At 43.9% G+C, this 20,448-nt stretch overlaps 1 protein-coding gene across 2 annotated transcripts in view; it reads left to right on the top strand.

Annotated features, from left to right (window-relative positions):
* The first annotated feature begins 879 nt into the window (after positions 1-879).
* Positions 880-20,448, top strand: part of PRDM5 (PR/SET domain 5) — a 121,337-nt gene continuing 101,768 nt past the window's right edge. Inside the window, exons 1-2 of one of the 2 annotated variants that reach the window (XM_033133355.1) lie at positions 880-1,222; positions 16,737-16,820. In XM_033133355.1, the coding sequence (XP_032989246.1) occupies positions 1,130-1,222; positions 16,737-16,820 (177 nt within the window). In that variant the 5' untranslated portion in view covers positions 880-1,129. The remainder of the gene's footprint in view (positions 1,223-16,736; positions 16,821-20,448) is intronic. The other variant, XM_033133356.1, reaches the window with a different exon arrangement.

Raw genomic sequence — 20,448 nt, 5'->3', positions numbered from 1 at the left:
ATAAAAAATTATCAAGAATATCAGGAGAAAAGAATGGAAAGCTCCTGGCTCATCCTGAAGGATGAAACAGCCTTGTAAGTTCCTTTTGCGCACACTGCAATACCTACTCACCCTGTTAAAAACGCCGAAACAAGATCTGTGGCGTTAATTTATGGCCGTGATAGTGGGTCCTGTTTAGGTGTTCCCGCCCATGCACCCCACCTCCACTGCGGTATGTTTGAAAATCTATAATGGATCTAGTGATTTTCAAGCAAGAGAGGACTAAGGAAGAGCATATCTTGGGAAGTGAAGGAACTTCCCAGGACTTGGTAGCACAAAAGAACTTTATTTAAATATTACCTAAGTAGTGACACATTTTGAATGAACTTGAAATGGACTAGTTAGTTGCACGGGGGTGTACACCCCTTCTCTGTCCATTAAACAACATGCTTATTCGTCCCCTATGACTGCAAACCTCTCAAACAAGCATGAAAAAGACAAAGTTGCATAACTCAGACGTGACAAGGACCCCTATTTCCTAGACCCCAGGGCTGTTCTCAGGAGTCCCGCAATACACCTCCCTTCCAAGTCTGGAACTTGGTAAAGCTGTTTTGGAGGATGCCCCGAGTTGTGTCAAGGCCCATTTCGTTTTGCATCCAAAGAGTAAAATCCCCGTCTGGGGCCCACAGTTCAGACGGGCAGGACTGTCTCCGCTCTAATGGTTCAGATGGACAGACCCAGAGCTGGCCAGGGCGGGGGCGCACGTCGCCGCCGTGTCTGCGGGGCGCTCGGCCGGCGGGCCTCGGGGTGGAGGCCCGGGGTCAGCCCTGCTCCGGGCTGCGCGCCCGGGCGCGGGTCCGAGCCGCCAACTTGGGGCCAATCAGCGCGCGGCGTCCGGCGCCCGCAGCCCGGCCCGCGCCCCGCGCCCCCGCCGGGGGCAGCAATGGCAGAGGCGGCTCCGGGCCGAGCGAGAGCCGGGACGAGGAGGGGCTGAGCCGCGGGGGATCCTGGAATCGGCGGGGAGGTGGGGATTCTGGGAGGAAAGCTCCATTTCCTCCTTCCCACCGGCCTCGCCCCTCCACCGGCACCCCAAATTTCCATGTGCCGCCTCCCGGGGTGCTGAGCGAGGCGCGGCTGCCGCGGCGGGAGAATGCTGGGCATGTACGTGCCGGACAGGTTCTCCCTGAAGTCGTCCCGGGTGCAGGACGGGATGGGGCTCTACACGGCCCGCAGAGTCACAAAGGTGGGTGACCGGGGCGGCCCGCGCCTCCCGGGCCGCCCCTCCGCAGGCCGGGCGCCGCCGGCCTCACGCCCATCGCCCGCCGCGCGCCCGCGGGGAGGCCGGGGTCCTGCAGGGTGGCCTGTGCCTGCCGGCCTCCCGGCGGCAGTGCCACGTCAGGGCCGGCCCTGCGCCCCGCGCTCGGGACCCGGGCGGCTCGGCCGGCGGCCCTGCGGCAGGATGTCTCTCCTCCCCCTGCAGGAAGTGGTCCTGCCGCTCGGAGCCTCCTCTTCCCCGGTACGGGAGCGAGGGCGTCTCCGCGTGGGCTTGGCCCGCGGGGGCGGGGGTCCCCACCGGCGCGCACGCAGCCCTGCGCCGCCTTTCTTCCTTTAGGATGAGTTACGGGGCCAGGAACCCTCGCCTTGCCCGCGGGGCTGGGGGTGCCGCTCAGCACATGCCCGGGAGTTCTTCCCTCCTGCGGATTCTGGGACGTGCCGACTTGATGGTTTCTGAACCTCTGATCTTTTTTCTCTGCCTTGGGATTTGTCTCTGACTAGCTCTCTTTCCAGACATTTAGAGGCAAGTGAGTATGACAAGCGCGTTGCCCTGTACATACAGAACGGCCTGGAAACGGTGGATGTTGAAAGCAAAGGCCTAGGAGGAGAGATGACTGGAAAATTCCAAACTTTGGGATTTGATGAGAGTTGTGTTATAGCCTTTTCTCAGGATATGCAAACTCTAGAACCAAAAAGGCAGGGATGAAGTGCCCAGGCTAACGTTTACTGAGCACATACTTTGTGCCAGGGCGTACTTGCTACTTCACCTACAGTAGTCACTTCACCTGCACACCACTCCGGTAAGAACACTGTTCACCCTCGTGCAAGACAGGAAGAAAGGACTGCAAAGTCTAATTTCCTGCGGACTTAGTGAGTTAGGCTTCAAACCCATGGCTTCTGAGTCCAAAGCACAAGTTCTTTCCAGATCATTCTCTGCCAGCTTCCCAGCACCACTCCCGACCCCCTTAACAGATATCTTGAAAAATGGAGGTTTGGGCAAGATCAGGCTTGTGCAGATACGGTGTGCTATGAAGCGGGTCACAGGGTGTGCCAGAAGCACCAGGATGCCCTTCCTCTGAGTATAAATCTCCCACCGGTCACCTAAGAGCAGGTGAAGGACGGTGGACAAGTACCTCACAGGGCTGCTTGACAGCAGGACATGTAAGCAGCCCCCAGGGCGGAGTTGGGAAAACAAGCCTCTGTTTGCTTTTTCAAATGGGAGTTTGGAAGAATGCTCAGAGGAGCACCCCAGGAGTAAGCACCTTGTCTGAGTGAGAGGTGTACTGATGGATGTTTTTGCCAAACGGGTAAATGTTAAAATCAACATTCTTCCAACGCAGAAGCTGAAATTCTGCTTCTAATTCTTTCTTACAAAGATAGGATAATTCCCAAGTGGATTTTTCTTGCAGGTCTCAGGCCTAAATGTAATCACTTAAAAATTAAATAGAGTTCTTAAACATCACTTTGTTTAATGTTATTAATAGTAATACTCTAAAAGGTTGTATAAATGTTAGAATTATTACCTAATTCCTATTTTTGTCCTTATATTGTTACTTTAAGTTTTTAGAAACAGCTGGCCGAGGTACTTTCTTTTGATCCATCTACTAATTCCAACTTATTTTTCCCGGTGTTTGATTATTTGGAAATTTTTATTATTTTTGGGCATAGAATAAACAGCTTCCAAAATCATCACATATTACTGCATTTTACTATTGCAGCACTAAATAGACACTTATCTTTCCCCAGCTCCTGTAACTTCACTACGTAAAACATATATAGGAATTTTTATCCAGATCACATCTAGAATGCTTCAGGTGAATATGCAGGTGTTTGCAGTGAATCCAAATGTCATTCTATGAGTGACATAGTTTAGTTTTGATCACAAGATACTCGGTCATAAGGCCACTGATCACAGACAGGTTCACGGATGCCAGCAATGACCCTGAAGGAGTCTTCTGCGCCCTTGCCTCCCAGAGGCGGAGGACGAAACTGAAGCTGGAGTCAGGTTTTAGCTGAATGGTCAGGCTGTCGCTAAGTATCCAGGCATCCCCTACCTGTTTGCATCCAGTGTCTTGCTGCTGAACTGTTCCTCGAGGTACCTTGTAGAAAGTAGGCCTAACTTTCTCAGACCTGTAAGTCCCCGGGTCTGAGAAGAGAGTATTTCAGCAGTAAAATTAAGGACCTTACTTAAGATTTTTCATGTTCTCCATTCTAAACAGATTTTGGAATATATCCCTTTAGAAATTACCGATGTTTTCTCATACTTTTAAAACACGTATGCTCATATAACACTTCTGTTTTAAAAAAGCGATGGCAATTCAAGCCATCCGTTGATTTCAAATTCAGAGGCTCTAATCCAGGCCTGTGCTGAGGTTGGGGATCTTGCTAGAGGCTCCACCCCCACTACACTCACCACGTTGATTTGGGGTTCGCTTACTAACAGGACCCCGGATCCTTCTCTAGACCCACTCATTTATGTGCAGCGTCTCCTAGAGTGGGGTCCCTGCGGCAGAATCGCAGAATTCTCGGGCTCCACCACAGTCCTACTAGGTTTTTCCTTGGCTCTTATCCTTTTTTACAGGTCTGTTGCTTCTCATTTGGGGGAGGGAGTAATAAAATCTACATAGTGACAAGAAGAAAAGGAAAGGACTTCCTTTCCTTTTGTTGCCATTATGGAAATTAGAGGTGGGATGAGGAGTCATTTGGTAGCTATTTCTGTGGAAGCCATGAATTGTTCTTGGAAAGCCCTTGAGTAGAAAAAGGAGGCCTGTGTCCATTCACAATTATGCACGTTGAAATTGCTAGTGATAAGAATAATACAATGGACACTTTTCATGCTGTGTGCCAGGCAGGCCCTGTGCTTCATGCTATGAGCACAGTTCATGCATCAATAAAGATGTGGAATTCTACGTTACAAAGTATTATGCAGATTAAAATGAATATTAGTTACTCAAAACTAATACATTTAGCATAAGTACAATAGAAAGTACTTTACATTTTTTATATCATGACCATTGTTTTCCCTGACTGGAGCTTATACAGTAGTTCCCATTATCCATGGCGGGGGGGCAGGTTTCCAATACCCCCAATGGATGCCTGAAACCATGGATAGTACCCAACCCTATATTCTGTTTTACCCTATACATACATATGATAAAATTTAATTTATAAAGTAAGCAATTTCATGGATAGAAGATTCGTTCTTACCATAAGCAGATCTTAGGAACTTCAGATTTTTTTCCTTCCTTATTAGGTGGAGAACTTTCACCTTTTCACTTCAAGGAAGCACTTTCTGGCTTCTCTTCGGCGTATCCGAATCGCCAGCATCACTACTCTTGCACTTTGGGGCCATAATTAAGTAAAATAAGAGAGATTTGAACAGAAGCACTAGGATGCTGCCACAGTCAATCTGATAACCCAGACGGCTACTACGAGGCGAATGGGCGGGGAGCACATATGCAGCCGCGCAGCGTATGCAGCGTGGGGATGCTTGGCAAAGGGGCGAGGCACATGTGGGCTGCATTTCACACAAGGTTTCATCACGCTCCTCAGAATGGCGCGTAATTGAAAACGTACGAATTGTTTATGTTTGGAATTTTCCATTTCGTGTTTTCGGACCATAGTTGACTGCGGGTAACTGAAACTGAGGAAAGTGAAACCCAGAAGAAGCGGGGACAACTTATGATTAATCAGTGGGTGGTGGTGTTCGAGCTTGTGCTTGAACCCCAAAAGTGGAAAGGTAAACCATAAGTTTTCTTCAAGCTCCCAGATTCTGTGATTTTATGGAAAGCGTCATATGCTACTACTACCAGTCTTCCTTCCCTTGAGGTGTATTGCAGGCTGTTGGTTTTCTTCCCTCTGACTTCCAGTCGTATGTGGCAGGCACTGTACTGGGCTCTGGGGATACGCAGGTGAACAAAACAGACAACATCTGTCCACAGGAGTTGGTTTTCCGATGTGAGGAGTGTGGGGACAGAATCCCAGAGAGCAGTTTCCAGGCTCTTGGCCTCACGTGGAACGGTGCTGGCTCGATTATTAGATGGCCATCAGCTGTGATCAGATGGCCATCGGCTGTGGCTGGGTGGCCATCACCTGTTAACCAGTTAGCCATTGGCCACTGATATAACTGCCGTGGCTGAACTAGCAAGTGCAGATTGCAGTTAGCAAGGGGTGGGTTGGTTGGTTGGTTGGTTGGCAGGCAGGCAGAGAAGCGCAGATGGCGGATTGCGGATCGTGTGGCTCCTACTTCCTGTGTCTCCAACCCAACTGCCAGCGAGAACACCATGGGTGTTCCTTTTTGGCCTCACCATATCCTGCATTCTTGTGCGGGGAACAGGACCAGAGACCCTGCATTACAGGGAGATAGGGGTACACAAGTAAGAAAGGGAAGATTACCAAGATAATATAAGCATATATATATGCTTATAATACATACATAATTGGTTTGAGTAGGCAATGGAATTGCAGAATTATAGCAATGTTTTGTGTGGTCAGGGAGACATAAAAGTTAATAGTTTCCGTGCAGTCTGACTAGTGCCATGATAGACAACAACATGAGGTTGTGTGGGTATGTGAGAGAAGAGGGACCACAAGTGTTCAGAAGACAGAGAAACCCCACTGCCATTACAGTAAGTGATCAGAAAATGCCGGGGCTTCACAGAAGGCCTTGTGGAGGAGTTGAATTTCATGGGTCACATAATTAGTAATACTGTCTTTATGATTGCGCACTGTAACTTTACGTGCAGTATTTTATTTTACTCTCCCATGAACCCTGTGAGGTAGGTACTGCCATCATACCCATTCTCAGTGGAGGAAGTTGAGGCAGAGAGGTTGGCCAGTGTGACACATTAAGTAGTATTGCCCGGGTGACACAGAAGGAGCGGTGGGCCTGTGAGGCCTATTTCAGAGAGGCTGCCCGGACTCTGTGCTCTTCATTAGTTTGGGTGGAATTGAATGTTTTCTAGGTAGAATTGTTGGAAATAAAATAGAAGCAGTCCTTTGAGGCCTACGCCCTGTGCCAGACCTTATTTCAGACCTGGGAGTTGTTGAAACATTTCCACTGAAGCACCAGCTTGCACCCTGGTCCGGTCACACACAATCACACATTTTGAAGTGTGGGGTTTTCTCTTCACTGTGCCCTTGTGTATGTTATTTTTATTGTACAAGGGTCTTCAAAGGTTTGTTATCATCCCCAATGTACAGATTATACACTTGCTCAGTTATTTTTGTCAGCATTTTGCAGTGGTCTTTATGTTGACCTTTCCAATTTTTTTCCTTTGCAATTCACTCTTCACTAGCTGGCGGAAACCTTATCTGATGGTCAGATATATGGTTCTCTCTCTTTATATCCAGAAGCCCTTTAACTTGCATACCCTTAGCATAGCTGAGCTGGGTTTGTATTTTTAAAAAGACTGAAAGGAAGGCTAAAGGAAAGCAAAAAAAAAGAAATAACTAAATAATGAAACAAAATATGTCTCTCCCAGATTTTTGGTCCCCTGATTCCAGCAGAAGCAGCAATGGGCATTGCTGGGGTCCATGGGGACTTAACTGAATACAGTGAGGAGCCCCCTTGGGGCCGCTCTCTTCCTGGCTTCCTTCCCTTCCAACCCTGTGCTTTGCTGCCTGCGGAGCTCCCAGGTGACATCTGTGCCTGTGACCTCGCAGGTAGTCTCCTACTGCACTTTGCCCTTCTCATGAACTAATGCAGGATCCTAGTTCTAACTTGCCAGGGACCCTAGGATCTTATCCATAGCTGCTTTCCAGCTCAAACTTATTGACAGCAGTGGGTATTAGTTTCCTGTTATTGCTGTAACAAATTATTACAAGTATAGCAAAACAACACCAATTTATTATAGTATGGTTCCAGAGAATATAAATCTAAAATGGGGTGCGCAGGCTGGTTCCTTCTGGAGGCTCTAAAGAGCCGGTCTCTGCCTTTCCCAGTTTCCTGGAGGCTGCCCGCATTCCTTTGCTCGGGGTCCTGTATCATTCCGACCTCTGCTTTTGTCCTCGTAGCTCCTTCTCTAGACCCTTGTGATTCCTGTAGGCCTACCCCCCATAATCCAGGTTCGTCTCGCACCTCAGAATCCCTAATGTAATCACACTTGCAAAGTCCCTTTTACATTGTAAGGCAATATACTCACAGGATCTTGGAATTAGGCTGTGAACACTTTGGGGAAGGGGGAGGGGCTCTGTTATCCATCCTACCAGGCTCCGAAGTATAATTCTTTCTGGCCTAGATCATGGGACATTTTACAGTGACTACCTGGGCTGAGTCCTAGCCCACATACTGGTCCTGATACAATATACTTTCTGCAAACCTCACGATGATGAATATTCTGCCTTGTTTTCAGTATTGGTTCTGGCCAACGTCTAAAGGGTTGGCATTAGGCATGCAGAAAAGCCTGGGTTCGTGTTTCTGTTACAAAGAGGAAGAGCAATTATGTGAGAATCAGAACAGGCAGGAATAGGTCCTGATAGTGCCTCCCTGATAGTGCTTCAGGGACCTTCAGGAGTCATCGGATTTGCACATCCCATTTTACAGATGAAGATACTGAAGTCCAGAGAAGCTCTGCAGGGGTCTTGCCGCTCACAGCTGCCTCTCAGGCTCCTATGCCTTCACAATACCTGGTTCCTCTCTTTCAAACCAAGGCAGACACCTTGATAAGGGATTGGTAGTAAACACATTTGGTGAGGTCAAATCTCAAGTAAAACTATGTGAAATAAAGGTTTAAATCTGTGTTTGTGAAAATATAGTAAGCCAAAAAAATAGGGGCGGTAGGGGGGCAGATTGGATAGGGTTAGAAAAACATGGAAAAGAGGAAACTTAAAAAGTAAGTAAAAGCATAAAAGAAAAATCATACAATATGCATAAATGTTAATGCAGGAAGACTCGATTTTGCAGAATAAGGTGTTTTGTTGATCAGCTTAGAAGGTGACTTGTGAAGAAACAATGGATCTTTATGCTAGGGCTAAAATTCTGCCAGTGGATGTTTGCTTGAATTTCCTGGTGGCTGATGATAACTAATCTGGAAACGTAATCAGAGGGAAAGTAATCACCCTTCAAGCCTAACTCGTCTTTGTGTTCACACATTTATACTCCATGGTGGTGACTCAATGCAGCTTTGTATATCCTGGTGGAATTATAGATTTTTTTTCATGTATAACTAATCCACCTAAACTAATGGCTCCTCAATAACTTCCTATTTTGTTTTTTTGTGATAATAACAGCTACAGTTAATTCTTTCAACAAATATTTGTTGAGCACCTGTACTTGTTAGGCACTGGGCCAGCTGCTAGTGACACAAGGCTGAGTGACAGATGACAGTCACTGGGTGTGTCACACAGTTTATATTTAAACCCTACAGCAAGCCTTCAAAGCCATTGTTATCCTTGTTTTATAGCTGAGATAACTAATTTTGAGGAAGATTGCATCAATAACAAGTGAATTAGAATTGGAATTCAGATCATTCCATACATCCTTTTCACTAAAAACACCAACACTTTTTTTCCTCTGTGCTGATAGCATGCGGTATCTATGCTCGTGTGCCACAAACACACACAGCCACTCACTCGCACACTTTTAAAAAAAACTATTTTATAAAAATGAAGCAAGAGTAAACTCATTTCATCATTTAGCATTTCTCACTTAACAGTATCTGGAAATCCCTCCAAGTAATCTACTTTGGCTCTAATTTGTTATTTTTAATGACTGAACACATTCTGTGCTGTGGATGTGCATAGTGTTCATTTATTCAGATCTTGCTTTATAGAATTATTCAGTAAATCTTTCTCACCAAGATCTGTGCTGGCTCTTTGGAATAAACTAGTGAACAAAATAGAAATTCTGGCATGTGTGGCACTTGCATTGTGGTGAGGGGAAACAGAAAATAAACAATGAACATATTATGTACATTTAATACTGCGTGAAGATGTGGTAAGTGCTCTGGAAAAAAGGACCAGTAGAGCTGGGTCCGGTTGCCGTGGCAGCGTGTGTGGGCGTGTACGGGGCATGCTGTTATAACACGGAGGGCCAGTCAGACCTCACCAATGGGGGACTTAAAAGATGGGAGGAAAGTAGGCCGGTGTATTTCTAGGGCAAGAGCATGGTCGGCAGCAGCCCGAGCAAAGGTACTAAGATGGGAGTTTGCCTGCCGTGTTCCGGGACAAGGACGCAGCGAGGCTGGAATGGAGTGGACGAGGGGGCTGAGCCCAGGGGAGGACGTCAGAGAGGCAGTGAAGGGAGGGGTCCCAGGAGCAGAGCCGCATCTCCTAGGGCCTGTCAGGCCGCTGTGAAGACATCGGCTTTGCGTGGAGTGAAATGGGGAGCCACTGCAGGCTTTGAGCAGGGCACTGACGTGCTCTGACTTGAGTTTATCAGGGGCACTCTGACTGCTGCGGAGAAGAGGCGCCCACAGGGCAGTTGTGTCAACTGGGAGACTTGTTGGGGTTCCACTGCAGTAATCCACATGGGAGATGATGGCTGCTTAGACCAAGGTGGTGACAGTGCTGTTGGTGTAGACTCCGTGAAGACGGTGGTGACAGCCTGTGCTGCTGAGTTATGGACGGGGAAAGGAAAGGATCAAGGGTATTCCAAGGATTTTAGCTTGAGAAATAGGAAGGCTTAGAGTTTCCAGTTTATTACTCAACCCACCTGAGAGAGAGCCTCACACCAGTTCTGTGCCAGAACTTAAGGCTTCACCTACACCCAGTTGTCCGTACGTGATAGTAGCAGTTGTTTTGCTCAGGACAAGCAGGTAGCTTAGGGTGAGGTTAAGGGAAAAGATGCTGCATGCAGGTCACCATAGTCCCAGGATCTCTTCTTCCTCACAACTCTCCTGAATTTCCCATTTCATAAAGGATAAGGCTGTTGTACCTTGGGTACTTGTACAGTTCTTCTTCCCTGATCTCTGTTGTATCAGCTGAGAGTCATTGAGACAACTGCAGTAATCTAAACCTTGGGGATTTTCTTCTCCCTGTAACAAGAAGTTGGTAGGTGGGCATTTGCTGCTGATCAATCAGTTCAGTGGCTCAAAATGTAAGGGTGAAAGTCTTTGTAATTCTCTTGGCCTCAAGATGGCTGCATTAGCCCCGGTTCTCATGGAATTATTCCAGGGGAAGAGAAAGAGGAAGCAACCAAGGCATTAGGGTGTGCTCACCAGCTGACTTAGCTCTCATTTAAGAGCTTTTGTGGTAGGTCCATAGTACAATGATTTCTGCTTGTGGTTGTTAGCTCACCTCCCTATTTTAATGGAATGCTAGTAAATGGAGTTTTTCTACTCGGATACATTAGTACCCTCCACAAGGTCAGTGTTCTACTACTAAGGAGAACGGATAGGGAGGCACCCTGTCTGTCTCTGCGGGGCAGTCACGGGAGAGAAAGAAGATTGAATACGTTTCAGAATTGCACTTTTTAGAAATGTACTTTGTTGAAGGCCTAATTGTATTGCAAGAGCACAGTAGTTTAACACTGAAACATAATTATGTTCCAAGTGGGGATTGTGGATTCCTTCTGTGAAAAGTCATCATTATTTCACATATAAATGATTCGACTGCAGATGGATTCACTTTGATATAATTTATTTCATCTATATGCATGTTTTTTTTATTAGTTGAACCATTTCAAAGTAAATTACAGACTTTATGACAATTCGTTTCTCAATATCTCAGCATCAGGACGTACTCCTAAATAGCCATAATATCATTTTAATGTCCAACAAAAATGACAGTAATTTCTTAATGGCTTCTAGTACAGCCTGTATTCAGGTTACTCTAGTTGCCTCCAAAATGGTTTTATAGCTGTTTTATTTTTGAACCAGGACCCAAGCAAGGATCACCTATTGCATTTGGTTATGTCTACTAAATCTCTTAACAACCTCCTTTAGTAACACTGACTTCTCTACTTTCTGAAGAGATCAGGCCAGTCGTTTGTAGAGTGTCTCACAAGCAGATTGCTTTCCCAGGGTTTTATTTAATGTGTTTCTCTTCTCTATTTCTTCTAATCTGGAAGTTAGATATACATGATGTTACTTTTTAAAATGTGTTTTACACACTGGCATTGTGTATTAAATGCTTCTCCCTATCTTCAGAAACTTTCTATATTGCAATACACCGTGCAGTTTTAGCAACGGAAGCAGGAAGCAAACGCCTCCCTCTCCTATGTGTTTTGTCCACATGCTCTTCCCAGCAGCACGATACCTCAGGTGCCAGGTAAGACAGGACAAGCCTGGGAAGCCATCTGCCCATGTTCGCTGGCCCTTCTGTCTTTGGTGGGAACTGGAGAGCTCTACAAACAGCCCTCTCATGTTCCTGTGGCAGACACTGGGGCCTGAAGAGCTAGAAAGGTTTACTTCCTACCACCTTATAGCAGGGAGTACATCCTCTCTGGTCCTCTCACTGTTAGTGATGCCAGCACTCGATTAAGGTAATTTCCCCATTGTAAGGGTGTTGATACTGTATAAATATCTATTTGACTACCAACCGCTTGCCTGATGCTTGTAGCATCCATTGGTGATTCCTTGCCTGAATCAGTTATATTATTAGGGATTTCAAAATAGGGATTTCTCAGATATCCCTCCTTTATTTCTAAGTTAGCTTCCCTCTGTAAAGAAGAGCTTTTCCTTCACCGTTTGCAGCTATCTGGTTGTCCTGAACTAGGGTTATTATGGAAAAGGTAGAACAAAGTCTTAGTTCTTTCTCTTTGCTAATTTTAGTAAATTGTCATCCTCTAATGATGGCAAATGAGGATTTTTTAAAAACAAAATTTTCTTCTTTCTATCATTTTGGACTTCAGAATTTGTTAATGTGTTTCAATCAGTTAACTTCTTACTCTCTTTGATTCTCAAATTGTTCTAAATTTGGCTTGTGGGAGCTCTTTCTAACAGAATTTAAGAGCTAGGAGAAATCTTAGGAGTCAACTACTCCAAATCCCTAAATTTTATAGGTAAGGGAAATGAAGTTCAGAAGTTAGTGACATCCTTATATGTCACAGCTAATGAATGGCAGAGCAAGGATTAGGAGCCATATCCCTTGAGGCCTCAGCTGGTGCTTTCTCCATTCTTCTAAGAGGGAGATCTGCAGGGAATCTTGCTTTTGACTTCTCACTAATAGGCAAAATAAGAGAAAATGGCCCACATGTTTGCAATCATACATTTTTTTGTTTATTAAAAGTTATTGTCTAGCCCAGTGGGTGGCAAATTGAATGGATTAATTTATCTGCTTTGTTCAGAAAGAGCAAAGAAACACCATGGTAGGCTGGGCATTGGGCCAGCCTGAGAGGTGAGTTTGACTTGGGTAATTTGGTGTTTGCAGATGGAATTTGCCTTGCAGTCCCATTGTATTTGACCTGCACAGAATTTTGAAATCTTTGAATTCATTGCCAATATAGAAAAGTAGTGATTTCACACACAAATCTGATTCGTCAGCCTCTCTAAAATATTTGCAGCTATCTGGCAACGTTGGGCCCCCACTGTGACCCGGCAGCTCTCAACTGGAGGGGAGACACAAGGCATGGCCGCCCTGCTGGCTTCCGATCACTCCCTGATGTGGCCTTTGCATATTTGTTGTTGGGTGTCTGTTGTTCTGCTGCTTCCTGCCTAACCTTGTAAGCATTGGAGATCATGGCCCTTGAGATAGTTAGAAGCCAAGAATTCTAGGAAGGATCTTGCCAAGAAAGCATAGCCTGAAAGTAATATTAGTAACTCAGGCACACGTGGAAAGCAAGAAAATGGTGGACCCGGCAGTTTTCCTGCTGCTGGTATGAGGTCTTCAGCAGCTTAATCACAGAAAGTAAAACCAATGATGACAGGAAGTCAGCTGGAAAATTTTCAAATTTTCAAGAAGGTAGTTTGAGATATTGGTTTCCTTCCTCTCATTAATTATGAACCTCACCTTAGGTGTTTAAAATGCTAAGGCATGTGTATCTATAATTTATATTATAATGAATCATATGAAAAATTTTCATTTTCGTAGATTGAAAATAGTCAAATATCGACAATTTCATATGGTTCAACTAAAAGAAAAAAAATATATATATATAGTATGTGCCCCAAGACTTCCTTTCATATGTATGTTTTCCAAACATGTTTGAAGCCCACTAAGGTAGAAGAGGCTTATTCTCAGATTAGAACTTACATAGGAAGTTGTTAGTGAACAGAGCGGTGTATATAATGCAATTATAATTGCAAGGAAGTGCTGTTTGTATACCGTGTTTCCCCGAAAATAAGACCTCGCCAGATAATCAGCTCTAATGCATCTTTTGGAGCAAAAATTGATATAAGACCCGGTATTATATTATATTATATTATATTATATTATATTATATTATATCATATCATATTATATTATAAAGACCCAGTCTTATGTTATAGTAAAATAACACCAGGTCTTATATTAATTTTTGCTCCAAAAGACGCATTAGAGCTGATTGTCTGGCTAGGTCTTATTTTCGGGGAAACAGGGTAGTAGAAACCACAGTGAACAGAGTTGGAGGAGGGGTGGGTAGCAGGTGCTGGGGTCCTTAGGGGAAGCTCCAGAGAGAGTGGGTCTAGTAAGTTTAAAATCTTCATCTAAAGCCAAATATAAATTGTTTTAGTTCTCTGCAATGTTTCTTACCACAGTACTATGGATAATTAAGAGTTGGCTATTCACATTTTTGTAATCTTGCAGCCACAGAAAGTAATTTGATCAAATTATTCTAATACACCCACAGGTGTGCTTTGAAGGCAATCTTATCAAATCCAGAGAGCTAACTATTCTTATAAATTTGCCTCCTCTATGTATGTTTTTATGTTGGTATTTTTCAAACTGTGGATGGCAACCCACTGGTGAGTTGTGAAGTTAAGTTATTGGGTCAAAATTAGTATTTTTAAATAAGTGGTTAAAATAGAGTAGAAAATATGGGAGTTTGTTGTACAGAATAAGGGTAGTAATGTTTTGAGAAATTTATAGTGTTATATGTGTGGGTTTCTGTGCGATATGTGAGTTTGCTAGGCTAAGATGCAAAATGTATAGCTTTGGATTGAGGAAAAAAATTGAAAGCTGTATTTCTTATAGTTTGGTAGTTTGCGTTTATGATAGAGTAATCGTTCACTATTAACAGCAAAGCTTTAAAAGTCAGAGTCCTGACTCTTATCTTGAATATTCACAGCTGTAAGTCCTTTAATAATTGATCTGGGCTTGCATGCAAGCAGGCGTTTTTACTGATAACAGTGCATTTATTTGGGTTTACAGCCCTTCCTCTTCAGTCCTTTGAACACTGCCGAATTGATCGATTCATTTTTTCCCTCCCATTTTGTACTGACCAGCATGTGTAGACCAGTTGTATTGGAAAGTGTGTACTCAGATTATGACCTTCTGCAATAGTGGATAAAGGCTAAAACATGACCAAGTGGAGTAAAAAGTTGAACTGCATGCTTTAATACCAAATCCTCAAATTGATTACTAAAAACACACCTATTTGTTGGTCTGTCTTCCAGAGAGGCTTTAACATCGGTGTCTTTATTCAGTCCGGCAGTCAGTGTGCTGCATGACTGCTATGAACAAGGCATGACCTGTGAGATTCCTAAGTGTTGTCAACAGAAATGAGAGGACAGGCATGTGCTTTCCTGGCACTGGGTCGTGCGGTCATTTGTCAGGGTTCTGAGCCGTGGCCTGGGGAAAGGGACGGTGCCTGAGCTCCCCACTCAGAATAAACCACCGGTTCCCAGTCCTTTCTCTGACCTTTGCTAGGTGACGGGCCTTAATCCAGCAAGTGATTTAAACTCTTGGAGTCCCAGTTTCCTTCACTGTTAAATGGGGACATTCTCACATAGGATTATGTGAAGTGTGGCACATAGTAGTTCAGTAAATATTCATCTCCCTCCCTCTTCTTTCAGTCCTTACACAGCTTTTCTGAACTGCCGTTCAATACTGGTGAGGTCCCATGTTGAGGTGAGAAATGATTCCCTCGGGGCTGTGTGTCCGCCTGAGGACTGAGGCTGAGTGGCCGGTGTCAGCATGACGTGGCTGCTGACGCAGGGCGGGATCTAGAAGCAGAGCTGCCTTCCAGCTTCTCTGACATCTGCTCCCTAAACTTAGTTATTATAAATAGCAGTCTCCCCATTTCTGTGGCGTGATTGTCCTGGGTTATGAGGATTCTAGTCTTGACTTGAGGAATCTCGGTGGCATTTCCTGCCCCCAAGTTAACATTAAAGACTAGGTCTTCTGGCTCCGCCATTATTTGTGTCTTCCCAGTAAAATGCGGGGCTGGGCTAGCTGGTCGTCCTTCCTTTAAGCTTTAACATTTCACTGGTCCCAGAAGCTGGGTTTTCTGTTGTGCGTTAAGTAATTCGTATTCCTTGAAACGTTGCTTTGGTGGTTGTTTCCCCCCCGACGATGTTCATCAGAAGTTCCCTTGGAGATTTTGGTGGCCTCTTCTTTGTCCACCTCCTTCTGAAGGGAAGCTTCTACTAATGACCGTTCCCTGGAGATTTTGGTGGCCTTTTCTTTGTCCACCTCCTTCTGAAGGGAAGCTTCTACTAATGACCGTTCCCTGGAGATTTTGGTGGCCTCTTCTTTGTCCACCTCCTTCTGAAGGGAAGCTTCTACTAATGACCGGTCACAGACGCGTTGGCAGGGCGCCCACCAAGGCTCTGTTCCTCTCTGCACACATTTCTACAGAACACCTGGCCGGACAGGCTGGACCCCACCCCCCTGTCTCTCCAGGCCTTGCTTTGGTTGCCTTGGTGAGGAAGGAGCGTTGCTTCCTGGTTTAACCTGCCTCACAAGTCCCAGCAGGGCCAACTGCCAGGGACACCCTTGCCTGGGACATCTCACCTGGTTGCTCATCAAAAATGCAATTCCCCGTGTCCCCCCTGCCAAAGACTCTGATTTTAATAAGCCCAAGGAATTTGAATTTGAATTTGAATTTCTCATGCCAGGGGCTACAAAGCGAACACTTGGAGGAATGCTGGTTTCCAGGGAGCCCCCTTGGCCGTTTGAAAGATTGGCAGGAGAATTTAAACCTTATTTATGAACAGTCTTCCTATAAGAATGGCAAGCCCACTTCCTTCTTGTTCATAATTGAGATGAATTTATGATTTTTATGGAAACCAGGTGATTTTCAGCTTGGTGGGCTTGTCTCTCAAGTCAGACAAAACTCAATGCTTGGCATTTTAGGACTGCTTGCCAGAGGCAGCAGCGGATTGAAACATGTGAGTTCAATGTCATGATAAGTATAAGAGCCTTATCAGAATTTGAATGTTAAGCCATTTAACCCTTTTATCTTGGCTCTAGTATTGTGGATTCAGGCTCTTAGGCTAAAAGCAGATTAAGTTGTACTTTAAATATATAAATATGTTGTGTGGTATAAATTTGTTAAAATGTGCCTCAGTTGATGGACATGAAGAGCTAGAGAAAAAAATTTTCCAGAAAAGACATAATAGTTTATTTTAGTAACTTGATTGTTGTACTAATCCTTTTTCAATGTAATCATCACTACTCAGGGTGAAAAGTTTGGACCCTTTGCTGGAGAGAAGAGGATGCCTGAAGACTTGGATGAAAATATGGATTACAGGTTGATGTGGGAGGTGAGGATGTGATTGCTATTTTAAGTGTTTAAAATATGTGTCTCTTTATACAAGGTTAAGTTACTAAATATTAATTCCAGCTGACTGTTGGTGGAAGGTGTTGGTGCAAGGATAGACAAATAGACATTGTTTTTGACAAAGATGTCATTCATACTAGGGTGGGGAAAGGATGGCATTTTCAATAATGGTTTTGGGTAAAAATGACATCCTCAGGAAAAAGGACCTCTAACTCACGTCCTGTATAAAAAACTAATTGTAAAGCATTGTAAACGTAAACCCGTCGGGGAAACACAATAAACCTTTAGAAGAAAATGTAGGAGAATACCTTCATGATCTTAGGGTAGGTGGCGGTTTCTTAAATAATAAGCAATGAACACTGTAAAGGGGAAAATGGTAAATTGGAGAACAGTAAAATTAAAAACTGTTCGTCAGAAGATACCATAAAGTGAATGAAAAGCAAATAGCAGAGGGGGAGAAGATACTGGTAATGCATTTGTCTTAAAAAGGACTTGTATCTAAAATATATTAAGAACTATAAATTGGTAAAAGAAAATGAAGAAAAATGGGCAAAACACTTGAACAGGTACGTCACACAGAAGATATCCAAATGGCCAATAAACATGAAAGCTATGCAAACTAGCCGCCAAAGTCATTGAAGGGGATTTTTAAAGATTTTTATTAAAATATAGCTAACACATAATATTATATTACTTTCAGGGGTACATCGTAGTTATTCAACGTTTATATACACAAAGAAGTGATCACCATGATAAGTGCAGCGACCATTTGACACTGTACCAGGCCATCACCGTATTATTGGCTGTATTCCCTATGCTGTACATTATAGCCCCGTGACTTACTTGTTTTATACCTAGAAATTTGAACCTTTTATTCCACTTCACCCTCTTCCTTCCCTTTTTTAAATTACAGTTGGCTTTCAATATTATTTTATGTGATGGTGCAAAACATGGTGGTGGTTAGACATTTCTATAATTTAACAAGTGATCCCCCTGACTAGTCTAGTACCTACCTGGCACCATACATAGTTATTACCGTATTATCGACTATATTCCCTATACTGCACTTTATATCCCCTTGACTATTTTGTAACTACCAGTTTGCACTTCCTATTCTCTTCACTTTTTTCACCCTGTCCCTCCACCCCCTCCCATCTATCACCCTGATAAATCTAGTACCCATCTGACAGCATACATAGTTATTACAATATTGAGGATACTCCTTAAGCTATACCCTACATCCTCATGATTACTTTGTAACAACCAATTTGTACTTCTTAATCCCTTCCCCTTTTTCACTCACCCCCAAACCCCTCCCATCAGGCAAGCATCAAAATGTTCTCTGCATCTATGAGTTTGTTTCTGTTTTGTTTGTTTGTTTCTTTTATTCTTTTAGATTTCCACATATAAGTGAAATCACGTTGCATCTGTCTTTCTTTCTCTGTCTGACACAATCCCCTCAGCACAGTGCCCTCCAGGTCCATCCATGCTGCTGCGGAGGGCAAGAGCCCATTCCCTTCATGGGTTGGCAATATTCCATTATATATATGAGATCTGATCGCAAAATATGGCGAATGATTAAATAAAAAAATGTATTACGGTAAAAGACACATTACCATTAATCCCCTTTAAAATACTCCCTCTTGCTTCGAGCACGCTTAACCCATCATTCTTGCCACTTTCTGAAGCAGTTCTGGAAGTCCTCTTTCGTGAGTGTCTTTACTTCATCCTCCATCATGACAGTGCTCCGTGTTACACATCGCTTCTGGTACGGCAATTTCTGTCAAATCAAAACATGGCGGTGTGTCCTCATCCACCGTATTCACCGCATCTGGCATCGTGCGACTTCTGGCTCTTCCCCAGTCAAAATGACCATGAAAGGAAAATGTTTTGAATTGATTCAGGACATCCAGGCAGCCATGACAGCGCAACTAAAGACACTCACGAAAGAGGACTTCCAGAACTGCTTCAGAAAGTGGCAAGAACGATGGGATAGGTGTGTTTGAAGCGAGGGGGAGTATTTTGAGGGGGATTAATGGTAATGTGTCTTTTACTGTAATCAATCATTTTTTTAAATGTAAACATTCACCGTAGTTTTTGATCATACCTCGTAGGTACTGCCTACTCTTTATCCATTCATCCATCAATGGACACCCAGGCTGTCTCCACATCGTGGCTATTGTATGCAATGCGAGAGTGAACATATGGATGCACCCATCTCCTTGAAGTAACGTTTTGGGTTTCTTTGGATCCATACCCAGTAGTGGGCTGAGGGAGGCAGGAGTCTGTTCTGTCGTTGAGGAATGATTTGATGGTGGCTGGACTGGGGCCTAAGCTGTGGGGTTGGTGAGAAGTGGCTGGCTTCTGGCTCTGTGTTGTTGGAGGTAACTCACAACAGTGGGGCCTACGGATGGATTGTGTGTTGAAAGAGACAAGTCCAGCATAACTTTGAAAGGTTTGGCCTGAGCCACACAGGTAAAAAATGGTGACATTTCTGAGATAAGGCAGTGGGAGAATTAGAGTGAAGGGGGTGGGAGGGTGGGGTGGACTGCTCCATGTAAACTTTGGAAGACAAGGCATTATACTAATTTTCACTCCTAGGTCTTAGGACCGTAGAGTTGGATAAAAGTACAAGCCATCACATAGTCAATATTCAATATTGCACTCATACTCAATATATATAATGAATAAATATGTAAGCTATTGTTACCACTGGCTTTAGAAAATATGAAATTTAAAGGTTAAAAAAAAAAGAAACAACTCGATTCCCTTCGTCTTTCACTACCTTGGGTTTTATTGCTTTGTAGATGGTTTTCTTTTCTTTGTGGTAATTTGACTGAAATATGGATTTTAGAGAAGCTGATTGGTTGGGTATTAAACTAGACATTTTGTTTAGATGTTTTTCTCTCTCTTTGCAGTTATTTTGTGATTACAGCTGCTCTGCTGTTTGGGAACTTGATTCAGCACTAGGTTTCCAATGTGTTTTAGTTTTTGGAAAAAATGTTTTCAATTGTTTAAAATCTTTTATTTTCCTTGATTGTTTATGGAAGTTCTTTTAGGTGTTTGGAACAAAGAAGTCTCTTTATGAAATGTTTTTCTTTTTGCAGATGATAACGTTTTGTTTTAGGTTCCAAATGGAACCACTTAGTGTAGGCAGACATTAGTGGAAAAATACCACCTAGGAAGCCTGGTAGAAGGCTGGCATCCTAAAACAGACGTCATGGTCCATTCCTCCTGAAACTAGTCCTCTGGCTGGGGATGAACCAAAGCGATTGAATGCTACTTGTGTCCTGCAGGTTGTACGTTGGTTTTGTGGTTGTCCTCTGTCTGCTTTTTACAAAAAGGCTCCTACCTGAATATGTCAGCCAACTTCTGGCCATTCAAAAAAAAAAACAAAAACAAAAACAAAAACCCACAATATCTGCATTATTGGAGTATTTTCACCATATTTGTGGTTCTGATCACAACTTACAATGCTGTAGGAATTTCATGAACTAGATGCATTTGGCTGCAAACAGCAGCAACTTCACCTCATTTATAGAATGAGAAGGACAGTATGTCAAATAAGAGGAAATCCAATAGTCTAGCAGGCTTCAGGGATGGTTGATTAA

The sequence above is a fragment of the Rhinolophus ferrumequinum genome, chromosome 18, assembly GCF_004115265.2.
Source record: "Rhinolophus ferrumequinum isolate MPI-CBG mRhiFer1 chromosome 18, mRhiFer1_v1.p, whole genome shotgun sequence".
In the NCBI taxonomy this organism is placed as follows: Eukaryota; Metazoa; Chordata; class Mammalia; order Chiroptera; family Rhinolophidae; genus Rhinolophus; species Rhinolophus ferrumequinum.
The sequence above is the reverse complement of the archived record's forward strand: the minus strand, read 5'-3'. Positions and strand labels throughout refer to the sequence as shown.